Source organism: Gopherus flavomarginatus, chromosome 6 (genome assembly GCF_025201925.1).
Source record: "Gopherus flavomarginatus isolate rGopFla2 chromosome 6, rGopFla2.mat.asm, whole genome shotgun sequence".
Lineage (NCBI taxonomy): Eukaryota > Metazoa > Chordata > Testudines > Testudinidae > Gopherus > Gopherus flavomarginatus.
Window position 1 is genome coordinate 36,281,224 of NC_066622.1, and position 18,403 is coordinate 36,299,626.

Sequence of the window (18,403 nt, forward strand, 5' to 3'; positions counted from 1 at the left end):
CCTTGGATGGCACCATTGACATTTTCATATGTAAAAGCTACATCAGATATGCTCGCAAAGCAACCAGTAGTGATTTTTTTCTGGTGATTTGAAAGTGTTCAGTAGCTTTTGGCTGTGAATGATACCTTTTTTTTTTTTTATTTAAAGCATGCATTCATTATATTTATATTTTAACTTGCCACTTTATCACTTAATAGTGAGAATCCAATATATGCATTGGCTAGCTCCTCCAAGGATAGCACATATGCTACGTATTTTGGGAACACCAGCGATTCTCCCATCCTGTCAACACTGGGCACTCACCTGCTTTTGGGAAAATCCATAAGGGCCTGATCATATGTATTTTGAAAAACAAACCTCATAGTTTTCTACCATCTGCATGAAAAATTCCACACCCACCCATCACCAGATCCACAGAGGAAGTTAGGAGTTTAAATAGCTTTGTGGATCTAGATGTTGAATTCTGGGCAAGAAAAAAAGCCAAGAAAGTATTTGTATATCTAGCTGGATGAGGAATTTTTAGGTACAGAGGAATACATATGCACACCCTGCATGTGAGGTGGCTTTGTACCTATCACCAACTCATATGAGGGCATGGTAGTAAGGGTGGAGGCGAAAACTTAAGACGTCTGTCCAAATACTGAGTCACATTCACCCCTGGTGTTTCTTCTTTAGGGATTATGCCAGAAACAAACCATGAGATGTAACAGCTAACCCCTTTCTCAATCCCTCCACCAAAAAATTAGACAATACCTCACTGTCATGGCTGATTTAGACAATATGCTGAGTATATAGCCTCAGGAGAGACTGGATCAAAGAGGAACACTGGGTCAGATTGTTCTAATAGGCAAAAGATGCCCCGTGTGAATAATTGTACTGGCCTCTGGTCAAGACATCAGAGTAAGGATAGAGGATATAATCAAACACTGCATGGGTGTCCTTCTTGCTGACTCCAACCCGGTCACATTTCTGCATTGGGAAGCCTTCTTGTTCACACGAAGCAACAGAGAAGTTAGCTAATAGGTTGGACATGTTGAACTCAGTGGGACTGCTTGCTGAATAAAGGAACACATACATGCAAGTGCTTGCAGATTCAGAGCCATGGTGTTTCATAACGATGCTAATATCGTCATGCTAAACAATGTTTAAGTAACACATCTCTCATTTGCAGTAGCAGTGAATGTGAGATGTACAGCTAAAGAAATGTTGATATTCCAAGTCTGTTCATGATTACATCTGCACTTGTGCCACTTACACGTTTGTAGCAGTTTTTTGTTGTTAAATTTGTGGTTGAAAACCATTAAAACTCATCCCAGTAGAATATATTTTTCCTTTGTATCAATGCATTTAAGCTGTCACTCTGACTTTTATGTACTTGTATATTTGCCTTGATATTAAATATTTGAGAGGCTGGTCATAAACCTTTAATATGGCTACTTACAAGTTTGAGTCCCACTCCTCCCCTAGTCAGGAAGAACAGTAATCAGAGTTGCATCAAAAGTTTATTTCAATCCTAAACTGCATGTGTAGAAAAGAAAGAGGAAGCAAGTTATTAGGTACAGCCATTTTTAAATTTAAACAATAGTTCGCTGTTTGCTATGGAGCTGTTTAGTGATTGCAAGTGTATTCTACAGATATGTTCTTACCATATGTTGTTTACCAGTCAGTTTGGCTCATAAAAAGAAAAAAAGTCAAAAATTAGGGATGTAAAATATTAAACGGTTAACCAGTAAGCATTAGTTTTACCGTTAACCCACCCTAACCACTAACCCCCAGCCATGCCAACCAGAGCGGCTCCAGACCCTCTCCCTTTAATCAGTTAACCAGTTAAATGATATAATTTTAATTGTTTAAACGGTTAACTTTTAAAACGATATTTACATCCCTGTCACAGATGTATCACAACGGTACTGGGTTTGCATAGGCAATATATCTTCATTATTTCTAGTAAATATGTGAAAAATAGTAGCGAACATTCTCTCTCTCTCTCTCTCTCTCTCTCATATATTGATTAGTTTATAGGAAAAAATGATGATCAACTTTCTGTGCACCAATCATCCATTCAGAATGTCAGTTTCTCTGTTCTGCATGATTAAAAGCTTGCAGTGGTAGTTAACATTAATTAAGAGATGTGTGAATCAGATATTGATCACAGTGGAATTGTACCCTTACGCAGTATGGCTTAGTGTATAGGAGACTGGACTAGGTAAAACCTGGGTTCTGTTCCCAGCTCTCCCACTGGCATTCTGGATGACCTTGGGCATGTCATCTCACCACTCTGTGCCTCAGTTTCCCCAGATGGAAAGGGGGTTGTTGATGCTGATCTCATTTTGTATGGCACTTTGAGATCTGCTAATGAAAAGCACTGTATAAGAGCTAGGTTTTATTGTTATTTGAAGGAGAAAGGCTCCAGATCTGGCATCAATTTAGACTTACTAAGGTGTGCCTTCATTTTCAGGCTTTGTGATATAAATCTATCTTAACTTCTCTCTTGCAGAGCAACAGGCAGGATGTGGGTGCCAGTCTATGTATATCCATAAACCTTTTGGAGGAAGTAGCAGCTCTCTGTGAGGGGCTGAATATAAGTGATGAAGATGATTTAGCGAAACTGAAAATGTTTAGTTAATTGCATTGATTAATCCTTCTTTCCTGTCTCACAACCACCTGCCAAAAAGCCAGTCTTTAACTAGAATGCACTAGGAGGAGACCTAATATGAGGGCAGATTGTTGCACATCTGCTTATTACCAGGTTCTCCTCTGAAGCATCTGGTTCTGCCCATTGTGAGAGACAGAAAACTGAACTGGATAGAGCTGGGTTCTGGTCCAGTCTGACAATTCTTATGTTTAACTCCCCCTTTGCTTCCACCCAAACCTTTCCATAAATATGCTGGTTGGAATTGCATATGCAAGAAAAAACAAAGGATCAGAATTACAAGATACAGGCACATGTGTCTGAAGGGAGGATTGAGATTGTGTAATGTGGAACAGTGCTACCAGATGTCAGAGGTAGCATAGTATAAATATTTAGCGCATGGCATCATTTTTGTCATTTCTACTCTGCAAAGATACAAAAAGCAGATAAGGGTGGCATTTGAATTTCTCCTCTTTCTAGAAGAGAAGAAACTTACATAGACTAGGAATGCATTCTAGATTATCAGATAGGTTATGGGAAATGTTTCTCTTCTGTGATGGTGAGGAGGTGTGAGAAGTCTTGTCTAGTTACTTTTTTCTTGTGCTTGTAAAGTTCCCTGGGTTTTCTCTTTCCACACCTTCAGATCTCCTGCATCAGGAGGACTTTCCTTCTGACATGTGAGTTCTGGATGGGGATTCTTCCAGAGCTTGTTGTTGTTCTAGGAAACGGAACATGGGAGAGAGGACATAATGCATTCTGCTTCCCTCCTCTGCTCATAATGATTGCAAGCTCTACTTCAGTAGCACTTCCTGTCCAGGGAGTGGGGTTCTGGTACTTCTGTGGTAGAATAAATACCATTAGATTAAAGCATCTACCTGTTTCTTTTCTTCTTCATTCTTTTCCCAACTTCTCCATTCTCCTCTCTGAGCTCTCATCTCCAACGTCTTGCCATTGGCCTGTGACCCAGTCAAGAATTCTGCTGCAGATTTTGGGAGATTTTTTTTATTAGTTTCTGAGGAGTCTGCTTCTTTTATCTGATGGTAAACATTCAATCTGTTATAAACATCTGCATGATTTTTTTTTTGTGTGTAATTTTACATGTTGTTTGATGATAGAAATTGGAAAAGGTCCAATGATACACTAATAAACTGCAGAAGTTTTACAGTGTACTACGAATGAAGACCTGTTTATATACTGATTTTTAAAAAAAGGGGCCAAGGAGGGAATGAATCCTTTCTAGGATGAACCCTAACCCAGTGGCTCTCAGACTGAGGTCCATGCTAATTATCTGTTTGGGAGTGTGGTCTGGTAACATGTTGATAACTGTCCTTGCTTCTGGCTGCTAAATTTGATTAAAAGCCTGTCAAAGTATTTTATATAATTGGTTATGTTACCTGTCTATGTAAACAATTGCTGTGGTTGCCCCAGCAATGTAATGTAAATGGAAGGGGAGATGTCGCATGAGAAAATCTCTCAAACATATTTTAGTCCATGCTATGAAAATGTTTAAGTACCCCTGAAATAGGCTGCTTCTTTCATGGTTCTCTTTGATCTCGGATCTGCTGACAGTTATGCACATGCATAACTTTCTTTACATGCACAGTTCCACTGAGTCGAAGTTAAACACACATATCTTTGTTGATAGGATTTAGTCCTTAGTTTGCAAAATGAAAGTTTGTCTTACATATGTCAGGAATTTCAAAGAAATGTTTGTTATAAGTAATAATTTAAGGGATATTTAACATGAGATTGAATATTGAGTAACTGAGGATGGTGAAAGTTCTGACACTTCTGATCAGTTGGCCTCTGGCCCTATATGTGATTTTCTAGCTGGAGGATTACTCTGCTGAAGAGTTACTCTCGTTGGAGCATAGAATTTATAACTTTTACTTTTGTTTACATCTTTGAAGATCTTGGTAGTATAACTGAGGTACCTAACGCTACGTTTTCTAGTTTGACTACATTAATGTAGTTTAATAATTTATCCTACTTTTCTATTCTTTTAACATGAGGTATTTTGATACATAGAAGTGATTAACCATAATTGCAAAACGAGTTGTCTAGATGTTAATACACACACTTACTGTACTAAGTAAATTCTCCTTTTCACGTAATTATACAGAATTTCAGAACAGAGTCAATATGTACAAAATTATCTTTAATCTTAGCCTGAAAGGATACCTCTGTCAAATGAGATACATGCCAAACTTTGACCTCTGATACATGGTTTGATAGTTTGTAGCAGCTCTCTGAGAAGACATCACTGTTACATGCAAAATCCACCTACTAAACAGTTGCGTAACTCTGCTGTATGGCTGTAGATGATGCTTTCTGTGTGAAAAATTCAAGATAGGATGTTAGATTAAAACCAGTTCTTTGAAACACGCTCCCTTGAGGGTATAAATGTTGACCATTCGGTGCAGGGATCCTAAATTGCAGATCTAAGTAGATTTATTGGTTAATTGTTCAAAGTTAAATGTAGTCTTTCATATCAACCCTATGTAAATTGGTCTTTTGATGATGTCTTATCACAATCAGTGGTTCTCTTTTTTGAAGAACACCTTATTAATGCTCCTAGTACGATATTCCCAAGCATGGGGTGGGATCTGAGTTACTACAGTAAATATTTTCCAGGGTGTCTGGCTGGTGAGTATTGCCCACATGCTCAGGGTTTAGCTGATTGCCATATTTGGGGTTGGGAAGGAATTTTTCCCCAGGGCAGATTGGCAGAGGCCCAGGAGGTTTTTTTGCCTTCCTCTGTAGCAGGGGGCACGGGTCACTTGCTGGAGGGTTCTCTGCACCTTGAAGTGTTTAAACCATGATTTGAGGACTGCAGTGGCTCAGACATAGGATAGGGGTTTATTACAGGAGTGAGTGGGTGAGATTCTGTGGCCTGTGTTGTGCAGGAGGTCGGACTAGACAATCATAATGGTCCCTTCTGACCTTAATGTGTATGAAATTCAAAGTCCAAATATTCATGATTTGGCTTTTTTAAATTGTGGGTTCTTTTTATTTGCCATCTGTCTTTTAAGCATTTGGGTTAATCTTTTCAAGCTTTTCTCTGAAACCAGAAATGCTAGAAACTTACCATTGATCTGCATTTTTTTAAAGATGAAAGCTCAGATTCTCACGTAATTAAATGACTGCTAGAGCTGGGGTTTCAAGAAAAGCACAAAATATTAGGAGTCCCGTAAGAAAATTATGAGAGATGACAAAACTACAAGTGTAGCTTTAAATATACTTCTAACTTTTCAGGATTCCAGTGCTTTCTTGTGGTGTAACTGTTGCTGTAGCAGCAAAGAATAATTTTTGTAAATGAAGTTTTGATCTAGATTTGTGATGGCTCTAGGTATAAACATCATATACAATATTGGTAACCTTTTGCAAAACACAGTACCTACAGAGAAATGAAGACAAAACTTAATTTAAAAAATGTTCCAAATTGATGGTTACTTCCCAATCATACCAGGGGGAAGGGAAGCATTCTGAAGCAATGGTTTTAAAATAGCAGCGCTTGCTGGCTGAACTCTGTACCACAGAATTGCAAAACCTCCTTACATTGTAAATTATTGTGTGGAATTTATATTTATGTCCACATGTGGCATATAAATATGCTTACATTCTTGGGACACACTCATTTCTGCATCTGTTTTGTAGAAATGGCATGCATCACAACAAAGACCTCTACAAAGTTGACTGGTAATGAAGTATTGCTGTCTTAAGTCTTAAGACAGATTACAGGTCTGATCCAGTGCCCATTAGAAATGGTGGAAAGTTTCTGTTGACTTCAGTGGGAGTCAAATTGGGTCCTAAAGACTTAGAAGATTGTTTTAATAATGCTGAAATAATAACAGAGGATTGAAAACTTATCCAGACACCCCCTATGTAGAAATAGACTAAAATTGTTAGCTGATGACTGATACAAAAGATGGGCTACATCCTGATGAGAGCGCAGTTACTGGAGTTCTACCTAGGTACTGTCACTGGACTCTGCTTAGGGTTCATTCTTTCACTCCCACTGGCAAGTGGGCATTTGATAAACTTGAAGTCTCTCTGCCCCTTACCATGATTCCAAATAGTTGCAGTAAAATTGACCAGAGTCTTGTTCATACTCTTAGAAAAGAAGACTAGGAGAATTATTATTACTATTATTCCCTAAATAGAAAGCTTAAATGACTTCAGTGGGTGTTGAAGGCACTCTGCACCTTTCAGGTTCATGCCCTTTTTTGTGTCAGGGTCCGTCATTTGTTCTTGAAGAACATTCATATCTCTGCTGCTGTAGAAATAACAATCTTTTACAATTTTTGTCCATGATAAGAAAAAGAAATGTAGAATGAACATATGATGCATTTAAAAATTGTAAATTAAATACAATGGATGGGTCACTAGAGCATTAAATTAAAGGAATGAGCAGGGCTGGCCAAATTAATTATACCTCCTGTTGAGCATTGTGCTGTTCAGAGCACATCTGACAAGATAAACATGCTCACTACATGGTTAACTTGGCCATTCTTGTATGTACAGTGCAACCTACCTTCTCTCCAATCACTGGTGAGAAGCGTAAGAAATAATAGCGTATCAAGTGCCAGTCCCAAGACAAGAACCCAGGTGTCTTGGTTCCAATTCCACAGTCAGTCCCTAACTCCGTAAGCTGAACTGCCTTCCAGCAAAGTCACTGAATCTGTTATCTCAATTGAAAAATGTGGGTGATAATAATTTATACTTTTCACTCGCATGGTGCTTTTACATCCCTACATCTCAAATCACTTCACAAAAATGGATAGAAACCATTATCCCCATTTTATAGTTCATCTTACTGAGTATAGAACATTAAAGCAATTTGCATGAGAGTCTCCATGGTCTAGCAGATAAGATACGGGTCTACCACCTCAGGGCAGTGCTCTCTTCCAAAAACAGTTTTACATATTTTCTTCAAGCTTTGCAGAAACCTTTGCTTTTTGAGTAATCTGGCAATTTTCAGGGCAAGCTGATTTTCCAGGCCAAAATTATAGGGAACAAAGAGAGCACTTTCTACTGTAGTTGGTTGCACGCTTTACTATGGAGAGTTTATTTCAGAGGTTGACAACCTTTGGCACGCGTCCCATCAGGGTAATCCACAGGCCGGCCGTGAGATGTTTTGTTTACGTTGACCGTCCGCAGGCACGGTCCCCCGCAGCTCCCAGTGGCTGTGGTTCACTGTTCCCAGCCAATGGGAGCTGCGGGAAGCGGTGGACCACAGGGATGTGCTGGCCGCCTCTTCCTGAAGCTCCCATTGGCTGGGAACAGCGAACCACGGCCACTGGGAGCTGCGGGGGCCATGCCTGCGGATGGTCAACATAAACAAAATGTCTTGCAGCCGGCCTGCAGATTACCCTGATGGGCCGTGTGCCAAAGGTTGCTCACCCCTGGTTTTTTGCTTCCCCACATAAGGTGTGTATGCCCTTTTAAAGGTGTAGCGAGGATGTAGCTTATTCATCACCTTACGTGGGCCTGGTTGTACTCTGTGAAAAGAATGGATGGTTGTCTGTGGCAGTAAGATGTCCCGTGATTCATTATTATAGGATTGCTGTAGGGAACATACGTTTACTAATGTGTCTAGAGCAATAAAATCCTGGATTCAGTGCCGCTGTTGCAGTAATTACCCTGAAAAGTTTGTTTTCTTGTTCCTTATTGCAGGGTGTTCCCGGTTTTGGTATTATACATTTATCTCACTGTTTGTACTGAGACCACCCAGAACATATGCATAAGTTTAAAATAATATATTTTAAAAAAGCATTAAGCACAAGAACAGTCCAGTCAGAACAGCCAAGGATTACTATTTGGTTCTGTATTTTAGAGGTCTGCCAACCTCACCCCTCATCTTCTTTCTTTCTCCCATCCCAGAAGGTTGTGCCTGGAACAGCCCTACCTTTGTTCTCCATTGGGAACCTTGCAAGGGCCACTGAGTGTCCTTCTCCTTGTTTTGTTGATCAGGACACTCTGGTTACTTTTATCTTTCCTTCCTTTTTCCTCCCGCACTGCCCCTTCAATCACTATGCCCACCTTCCTTTCAAGACCTTTGCAGGGTGAAAGCTATAAATTCTTTTCTGGATTGGAGGGGTTAATTTTTCCCAACTCTTGGCAAACTTGTTTACTTGAAGTGAAGGTTTGAATGTGAAGGAGTCTTCTTCTGAATCAGTGATTTTTGGGGGGCGGGGGGAATGAGGAAAGAGAGAATCACCGCAATGGCTGGCATCGCACCAAGCTGAACAGCCATGTAATGTTCTCAGACTTGGGTGCTCCCAAGTTACAGTACCATGAGTTCTCTCCAGGGATGCAGCCATACCTTGACTCTCCTTTTGATGATTTATATGGTCAAACTGTCATAAACAGATGGTTAACGGTTAGTGTCTCTTTTATCTGTAAAGGGTTAAGAAGCTTAGTGAACCTGGCTGACACCTGACCAGAGGATCTATAGGAGGACAAGATACTTTCAAATCTTGGTGGAGGGAAGTCTTTGTTTGTGCTTTTTGTTTGGTTCGTTGTTCGCTCTTGGGGCTAAGAGGGGCCAGACATACACCCAGACTTTCCCAATATTTCTGAATCAGTCTTTCATGTGTCAAAATTGTAAGTAATAGCCAGGCAAGGCGAATTAGTCTTATGTTTGTTTTCTTAACTTGTAAATGTGTCTTTTTGCTGGAAGGATTTTTACCTCTGTTTGCTGTAACTTTGAATCTCAGGCTGGGGGGTGGGGGCGGGTCCCTCTAGTCTATATGAATCCGAGTACCTTCTAAAGCATTTTGCATCCTGATTTTACAGAGATAATTTTTACCTTTTCTTTCTTCAGTTAAAAGCTTTCTTTTTAAGAACCTGATTGATTTTTCTTTGTTTTAGAATCCGAGGGATTGAGTCTAAACTCACCAGGCATTGGTGGGGGGGAAAGGAGAGGGGATGATTAATTCCTCCTTGTTTTAAGATCCAAGGAGTTTAGATCTGTGTAAGCCTCTCAAGGCAACCCAGGGAGGGGAGAGTCTGGGGGGAAAAGGAGGGGGATGGTTAATTTCTCCTTGTTTTAAGACCCAAGGGGTTTGGGTCTTGGGTTCCCCAGGGAAGGTTTTGGGGGAACAGAAGTGTGCCAGACACAGACTTCTGGCTGGTGTCAGCGTACCAAATTTAAGCTAGTAATTAAGCTTAAAAGTGATCATGCACATCCCCACTTCTTGAACCCTAAAGTTCAAAGTGGGGAAAAAACCTTGACACAAACCTTAATCTGTTTTGTTTGCATTCTAATATTTGGATTATCTAGTGATTTAAAAAATATATTAACTAGAGTAGATGGCTAACATGCCTGTAGCCTTTCTGTCTGTACTCACGTTAGCTTGTTACATGAACTTTTCAGCAGTTATAATAAAATACTTTTTGGCCACCTGTCCATGGCAGTTACTTCTGTTATCTTTCCCTTTTTTTAAATTCCAGCCAGTATTTCCAATTTGGTTGGATCAAAAACTGTTTCTTTGTGGAGAATTAACAAATTTCCTTTACCGTGAATAGGTTGCTATTCATAACTGCTTGGGAATGGGCTTATCTCTTTTAGAATTTGTAAAGTTGCCTGGGAAATCTATGAGAACAGCAGCTGCAGCAGAGGAATGCCACTTTTTCAGAACAGCAAATTATGGTTATTGTAAAGCTTTTCTGAACACCAGGGAAGGTTCAATAGTATCTAGACAAAGTTAGGCTAACAACAGCAGGAAGGGGGGAAGTTTTGTGAAGAATCTGTGGGTGTCTGGCTGTGCGAGAACCTGGCTATTCATGTCTTTAACAAACCTAACGTCCCTGTATTCTGCCTCCATTGAATACAGATTTAATGGCAAACTGGGATCCTGTTCTAATGCACATCCATCCCATACACTTTATTTATGCATTTATGTAATAGCTACATACACAAACCTCAAAACCCTAATTATTCATTTCAATTTTAGGTCAAGACAAGAGGAGAAAAGGTCCAAAATATCAGTTCAGTGAACTTACAAGGAAGCAATATATCAAATAATTGCCTGCATTTAGGAGATGCATGATGTTAATTTTGCTAATCACAATCCCAAATGTCTAGGAGGATGATTTTAATTCAACAGCTAAAATTCTGAAGCAAAATCCATTATGCTTTGGGGAATGTACATCCTGTTTGGTTATATTCTACCTAGTAAAGATAGAAGCAGAACAATCCACCAAATTAAATCACATTTTAGTTAGAGCAGTGTCCTGTAATACTCAGTGAAGGCCAAATCATGTGGGACTTACTGAGATTAAAACCCCATGGTAGGTTTTGCCTCAGAAAAAAAATGAATGATCTTTTGGATTTAACAATGTGATAGATTTGATTTCAATTTACATTCTAGGTTTGGTGTTCAAAAGCAGTCGCTGGTGGCTTAACTCCATTCCCATTACTGTCCATAGGTGGGCCAACTCACAGCCCTTCTGAAAACCCCACTCTGAGCAAAAGCTTCACAGCTGGCTACTCTCACTGTGTCAATCTATTGCATTTGCCTGTAAAACATAGGATGGGATGGAAATCTGTTTGATGCTCTTTTTCTCAGTACAATGAGAATGTACTCAATGGCCTAAGAGAGGATAGAGTAGAGTAAAAAGAAGAGAGAATTGTCCTTCCCTGTACATTTAAATACTCATGCAAATAGAGAAATTCTGTTCCATCGTGAGGAGGACAAGGCTATGCTTCAGCTTGAACATCTTACGATTCCCTGGGAATCTATTTGGAACCATAATTTGCTGGTACGGATAAAATTGCTTCTGTGTTATTTTGGCTGCTGTGTAGTCAGTTTGGCATATAAACAGTAAATTGTGTCCTGAGAATCACTGTGAATATAGCACCAAACATATTGTTCAGTCAAGTCTTCTCAAACTGTTGAAAGGCTTTACATGCCATTTGATGGTACTGTTTCCATCTGGCTACATGTCTATAAATGTTTCTAAGTCAAGTCCTGAAACATTAGATAAGCTGATAATTATTTATCTTCAGAGAGACTTATTTTTTTTGCTAATTAGGTATTCTGTGGTACTTAAACTGTGCAGTCTGAACTTATCTATAAATTGATGCAAGCGTATTCACCAAATTATATGCTAAAGTGATGGAGAAAGAAGTATGTTTGCCAACACTTGAAAATGGATTATTAACAGCATTAAATATGGTTAGATATATTCACCCATGATACTCACTTATTTTGCTCCTCTGCCATGGCAGAGAGTTGTATATTATTCCTGTAATTTTGCAGTATTTGCTTAGGGACAAATTTAGGGCCCAATCCTGTCCCATTGACACTGATGCGAGTTTTGTTACTGACAGCAATGGGGACAAGATTGGGTCTGTAAAGCCTGAAACTTAAAAAGTTGAACGTAATGGGGTGGAAAGTACTGAAGTCAATGGGAGTGCTGTGCAGTCACCTGAAAGTAGAATTTGGCTCAAAATGTAGGAGTAAAACAAATGTTGGGACATAAATTACATATTTCTTTTGTTTTGCCCTCCCTCTTTGCTATTCTGCTTCTTCCCAGCAGCACCACCCAAGCACTGCTTTTACTGCTAGACGCTATTAGCAGTTTTAGTATGTAATTCAAGAAGTCCTACCAGGTACATGTTGGTAGAATGTAGTGTTGAAATATTAGTAGCTCTTCTAGTATCTAATTACTGACATGCTGTCCCAGGAATTAAAAACATGCCAGTAGTTAGGCTGTAGAATAAATTGTGGAAGTATGTGTTTCTTTCTGAAATAGTGAATTGTTTACTGTCTATATCACAAGACTAAAATTAGCTCTGTGGAGGGAAGAGCATAACAGAGTACAAGACACTACTGTACCAACGTTTATTCAATTAATGTCTTATTCATCCAACCTATAATTATTACACCCTATTTATGGGCAAATATAGATGAGATTCTTATTAGTGAATACTAAAGTATAATAAAAACATTTTCTCTATTAGGACTTGACTCTCACAGGTTTAAGTACATAAGCTTAATTGTTTTCTGTTTATTTTCAGACTAAGACAATTTATCAGTTCTTAAACTGCCCATAAATAACTGCTGATAGCTGTTTGTTGTGGTTTGGTGCTTGTGTGTGCGTGGTTTGTTCTTTTGTTTTTTGAATAGGCCAAATTCTGATACTTGTTTCAGAAATATCAGTGACAGTTGCACCCCATTCTTTAAATCTAGTCCTTACTTGGGAAAAACATCTGTTGGAGGCATATTCATTAATACATTTACTTCAGTGGTGGTCATTTTGCCTGAGGAAAGCAGGGTTTGGCCAACAGATATGCAAAACCCTGTAAATCCCCACAAAAATGTATTTTCATGTGCAGTTCATGTAATTGCAAACCAAGTACTTGTGTACTTCACAGATCCAGTACTTTACTCATACCTTTAGATTGTAAGCTGCTTAAAGTCTTTTTGTCATGTGTTTGTTCAGTGTCTGCTGTGGTGGAAATCTGATCCACACCTAAGGTTCTGAGGTGCAGTTCAATACAAACTGTGTACAATGGTTACATGTCCATTTCTACAGTTACACATGTTGTGTAGTTTTGAAAATGTATTTGTAAACCTTATTGGTCCTGAAACTGATTTGTTGTTACATATTTCATTTGAGGAGCCCAACTGTAAGAATTGCAGTCTCTTGAACTTCCATTGATCCTGCTTGGAGTTGATGGTGTTCAGTACGTTGTAAGGCTGGGTTCAATATTAAGATGGTGATTTTTGTTGTTTAATGTTGCAATGGGATGAATAATCATTTATTCTACTTAATAGAACAATCATTTATTCTACTTAATAGAACAAAGGTGGTTGTGTGTTCTCCTTGACTGGGTAGCTAACCGAAAGAAAACTGCAAGTACTGTAAAATGCAATATGGTAGTAATGTGTTTATAATAGGCATTAATTAATCACAACGAAAGGGGCTATTTTCTTGATTTGGTTAATATCAAATGTGTGCAAGCCTCCGCTTTGGAGAGAGTTGATGAAAATCAAAACATTTCTGTTTCAGGTGATTTCCCATAGATCATTGCTTTGTGAAACTTTTCTAAAAATTGCCATTATTTGGAAATAATTCCAAAAATAAGGTCAATTCTTCGGCTGGTATAAATCAGTGTAGCTTTGCTGTTTCCACCAGCTCTGGCTCTCATCCATAGTTTTGATTATTGTTTTTTATTTTTTAAGAAAACCCAATAGCCAATCAGCTGCGCTTTCATCATCACCATGAAGTAGCCTTAGAGAAATCCAGAATGGTTCTAGCTGTGACTCCACCACCAACTCCGCTTCCATTCAGGCCCTTACTACATTTAAGAAATTAAAAATGTGGGCCCCGGGCCTGCAGTGAATTCAGTGTGGACCCAGGGGCTTGCTGATGCAGAACTCACTACAGGATTGGGGTCTTGCTTTTTAAAGAAACACAATTTTGAGCAAAAATGGGATTGGTCAAATAATTTATAATGGTTCAAACGGCTGTGTAGATTTAAATAGCACCAAATAGTATTACACAAGCTTCTAAATCTAAACTGTATTGCATACAGTAACTAGACATTATATCACATTTGAATTTCTTAATTAGAAAAATGTTATTCACCACTTTTACTATTAATGGGCTCTGCCATAGCAAATCTATGGATAATTGTAACATTTTGTAATTGGAAAAAACCTGAGTTATCATCCATACCTTTGCCATGGAAGATGCCAATTTTGATTGCAAGTGATAAATAGCATGTATCTTATGACTGGTTTCAGAGTGTAGCCATGTTAGTCTGTATCAGCAAAAAGAACAAGGAGTACTTGTGGCACCTTAGAGACTAACAAATTTATTTTGGGCATAAGATTTTGTGGGCTAAAACCTACTTCATCACATCACTGTAATTGATAGATTTAATCTTAGGTTGCACTTCATGTTCACATTTTATCTTACTGTATCTGCTTCTAAGTTGTTAAAGCACAAGAGGAGGGATTTTTTGGCTTAGTAAATGCATGGGATTTTTTTTTAAAGCAAAATGACTAGCATAAGCTGGTGTTCTTATGCTGCAGTAAGGGGTATATGTGTTAATCAGTAGAAGCAGTAGGCTTTTTCCCAGAAGTGCTGACCAACCTCAACCCTGGTTGAAATCCCTGATAGATGTGGGCACTCTGCATGTGGAAAAGTCAGTCCCATAGCTTGTAATATGAAGACAGAGATTTTACATATGGTAATAATGGTGGTGTTTTAGATAAAAAGGTTACTGTCGCTTTTAAATAAGAGTCTCTGCATTTTCCATGATAACTGGCTAACACTGCAGTAACTTTCAGTAATATTCTTGTAGGTCTTCCACAAGGCCAGAAGTTGCCAGCATAGAACCTGCAGATCAAGATGAACGCCAGTGTTCACAAAAGGCTGTTGTCCAGGCACGTTCATCGCAGCCAACACGTCTGACAAGTATCATTTTTGCTGAAGATATATGTAAGTTTTCAACTTTTTTTTGTTTGGGTTAAAAAAATTGTACAATACTGCAGGTTTATGAGCCCTATGACATCTTTAAGGGATACACACATGTACACGTACATTTATATGTAACAAACATCCATTGATATGTGCATTTTATTTATAAGCTTATAGGTAGAAAAGACCACATGAACCCTGTTCTGCAGAGGTCTCAAGTCAATGTGGGTAAGGCATCTGAAACCTTCAAGGGTGGGTGTAGGTGTATCTGAAACTCTCACAAATCTGGGGATTCCTAAAAGTGAATGTTTCAATTTGAATTTTACATAATTCAGTTTCAGATATTTGGGATTTGGAAAATTTGAGTTTACTTTCATGCCTTACGTCAGTACAGGATACCGTCTACTTTTAGAAAGAAAGATATGCAAAGTAGATGAGTTAATAGACATGTATTTGTAAAATAATCATTGTATAATAAATTGGTTACATTATATTGCATTTTTCATTCCAAAGGAATCTAGGGTGTTTTGTGAATGATACGTGTAGGGGGCCTTTACCCACTTCTGTCACTGAATTGTGTCCGGGGAGCTGCTATTCTGAACCAGCAACACTATACAAACATTTTCTGGACAGGAAATAAAGCAGATTTTCTTCACTGACAATATGGCAGCATAGTAAATCCTATACCGGGATGGACAAACTTCAGATCGTGGGCCACATCTGGCGTGCAGGACTGTCCTGCCTGGCCCAGGAGGCTAGCCCCTGGCCCCTCCCCTGCTGTCCTCCCTCCCCTGCAGCCTCAGCTTGCTTGCTCTTCTGTGAGTGTAATGCTCTGGGCGGCGGGGCTGTGAGCTCCTGGGGCAGTGAGCTCCTGGAGCAGTGCAGCTGCAGAGCCCGGCCTGACCCAGTCTCTGTGCTGCATCGTGGTGGCAGTGGCAGCATGGCCCGGCTCCAGCTGGGTGGCATGGCTATAGTGCCGCCAGCCACCGGTGCTCCAGGCAGTGTGATAAGGGAGCATAGGGGGTTGGTTAGAGGGCAGGGGAGTTAGGGGTGCTGGTCAGAGGGCAGGGGTGTCGATAGGGGTCGGGGGGGAATAGGGGGTTGAATGGGGTCAGGCATCCCGGAGTAGGGCAGTCAGGAAGAAGGGAGTGTTGGATGGAGTAGCAGAGGTTCTGGAGGCAATCGGGACAGGGAAAAGGGGTGGTTGGATGGAGTCCCGGGAGGGGGGGAGGGGGGATGTCAAGAATGAGAGGAGGGTTTGGATGGGGTGGGGGGGATACAAAGGCAGTCAGGGAACAGAGAGCCGGGGTGTGTGGATGGGGCAGGGGTCCCAGAGACGCTGTCAGGGATCAGGGGGCATTGGATGGGGCAGGAGTCTAGCGGGGGCAGATAGGAGGTGGGGGCCAGCCCACAACCCCCTCCCCTAACCGGTCCTCTATACAATTTACGAAACCCAATGTGGCCCTCAGGCCAAAAAGTTTTCTTGTCGCTGTCCTATAGAAACACTTTTATTTTGAGCTTAAGAGGGAGGAGCTACTTCTCTTGTCTTCAGGACCTAGTTTGTTTTTCAATAGCATTCAGGACCTGGTTTCCATCCCCGGAATGGTAAAGCTTTATTCTGCCCCTAGTTTAGATCTGCCAGTTGGTTAAGATGTACTTCATCTTATTTGCTTAATCATTTTGGTGATGATCATGCTCAGTGCTACTGACTTAATGTTTTCTATTGTTTCTTTAAGTGACTGGTCAAGTGCTTCGTTGTGATGCTATAGTTGACATAATTCACGGCATCCAAATTGTGTCCACGACAAGAGAACTTTATCTTGAAGATTCACCGCTGAAGCTGAAAATTCAGGCTTTGGATTCTGAAGGTCAGAGACTTACTATTAAGATGTGAAAGTTTTAGTGAAGTCGTGTGTGTGTGTGTGTGTGTAGTGTACTCTGCTCAGTCTTTACCTAGGACAGGACTGGATGTTGGAGCCCAACCCAGACAATGCATAGGAGAATTGTCCTGTTGGCACACAGATACTAACCTATTGTAATATTTGTGGTTAAGTATAAGAGGGCTGACAAAGAAATCCCAAACTTCCAAATGTGCCAATTGAACACTGTTTTGTATCTGACAATTCCTGTTTAATTTGTTATGGGTTGCCCAGGAATCAACTTTAGCGTTAATGGCATTTTCAAATATCAGAATCCCAAATAAACATATTTACATGTAAAAGCTCTAACTTCAGAAAAAGGGGGCCAGAAACAAAAAGCAGGAGGTAATAATATTTGCACTGCTGAAATGTCACATCAGTATTTGGCTGGTCTGGTCAGGGCTGCAAGGAAGATTGAAGCAGTAGTGATACAAGTCTGTGAACTGCTCTATAGATTCTACAGGGTTTTGCTAAGCTGAGGCAAGGAGGATGCATTTTTAAGGCAAACCTGTAAAAAGACATTTTATTTAAGGTCAAACAAGTTTAATATGTCTTTTGTTTAGTTGCAGCCACCAGCTGCTGGGATTCATATCCCTCAAACTAATATAATCTAGATTTTTTTTTAATAGTTGTTTCCATCATCATAGTGTCTGACCCACTGGAGTCAGTAAGAGTCTTTTCAGTGACTTCAGTGGAAGATGGATTGGGTCCATCGTATCTAAGAGGAAGAGGAAACCTCTGCTTGCCATAGCATATGTAATAATCTGAGTGCCTTCAGGAACTTCAGACCTTGATTCAGCAGCTAAATTCTACAGACAAAACAAAAGGTTTTAAAAATACCTAGTGAATAAAAAAGGCCAGATGATTTAAACAGCAATAGAAGCTTGATGTTTATAGTTTGGATACTGGAGCCTTAAACCACATATATCTACTTACAAATCATAAAAGCCAGGCTCTATACTGCGAAATATCAATAGGTAGAACTGTTAAACTTCCTTACTGTATTTGTAATTCCAGAACCTTGGCTTGGTGTTTCTGTAGACTCTCAAACATACTCAGCTGACAACTTTGCTTTGGGAGCCATCCAAGTTAAAGTTTGAACAGAAGCTGTGGTTTAAAACCCACAAAGAACAGTATAATCTAAATTACTGGAACAAGATGTTCACTAGGAGCCTAAGCTTAAACTTTCAAGCTTAAAGTAATGGAAACAGTGATTGCTCAGCAGCTCTGAAAATCACTTTTTTGTAAGTGATTAACTTTAGGAACTCAACTGAAAGAATTTTGCTGGAGACTTTTAAACTGCTGTGGTCTTCTCTTACAATACTTTCTACACATTCATCTCCTTTTGCAAACATTTTTCCTATACTAACAGGTGACCAAGTTTTGGAACATGGACAGAATTATTGAAGACAGT

The 18,403-nt window shown here is 39.7% G+C and overlaps 1 protein-coding gene across 1 annotated transcript in view; it reads left to right on the forward strand.

Moving 5' to 3' along the window:
* Positions 1–18,403, forward strand: part of NUP210 (nucleoporin 210) — a 116,011-nt gene that overhangs the window by 1,481 nt on the left and 96,127 nt on the right. Inside the window, exons 2-3 of the mRNA XM_050957942.1 lie at positions 14,955–15,091; positions 16,807–16,938. Coding sequence (XP_050813899.1) covers positions 14,955–15,091; positions 16,807–16,938 — 269 coding nt within the window. The remainder of the gene's footprint in view (positions 1–14,954; positions 15,092–16,806; positions 16,939–18,403) is intronic.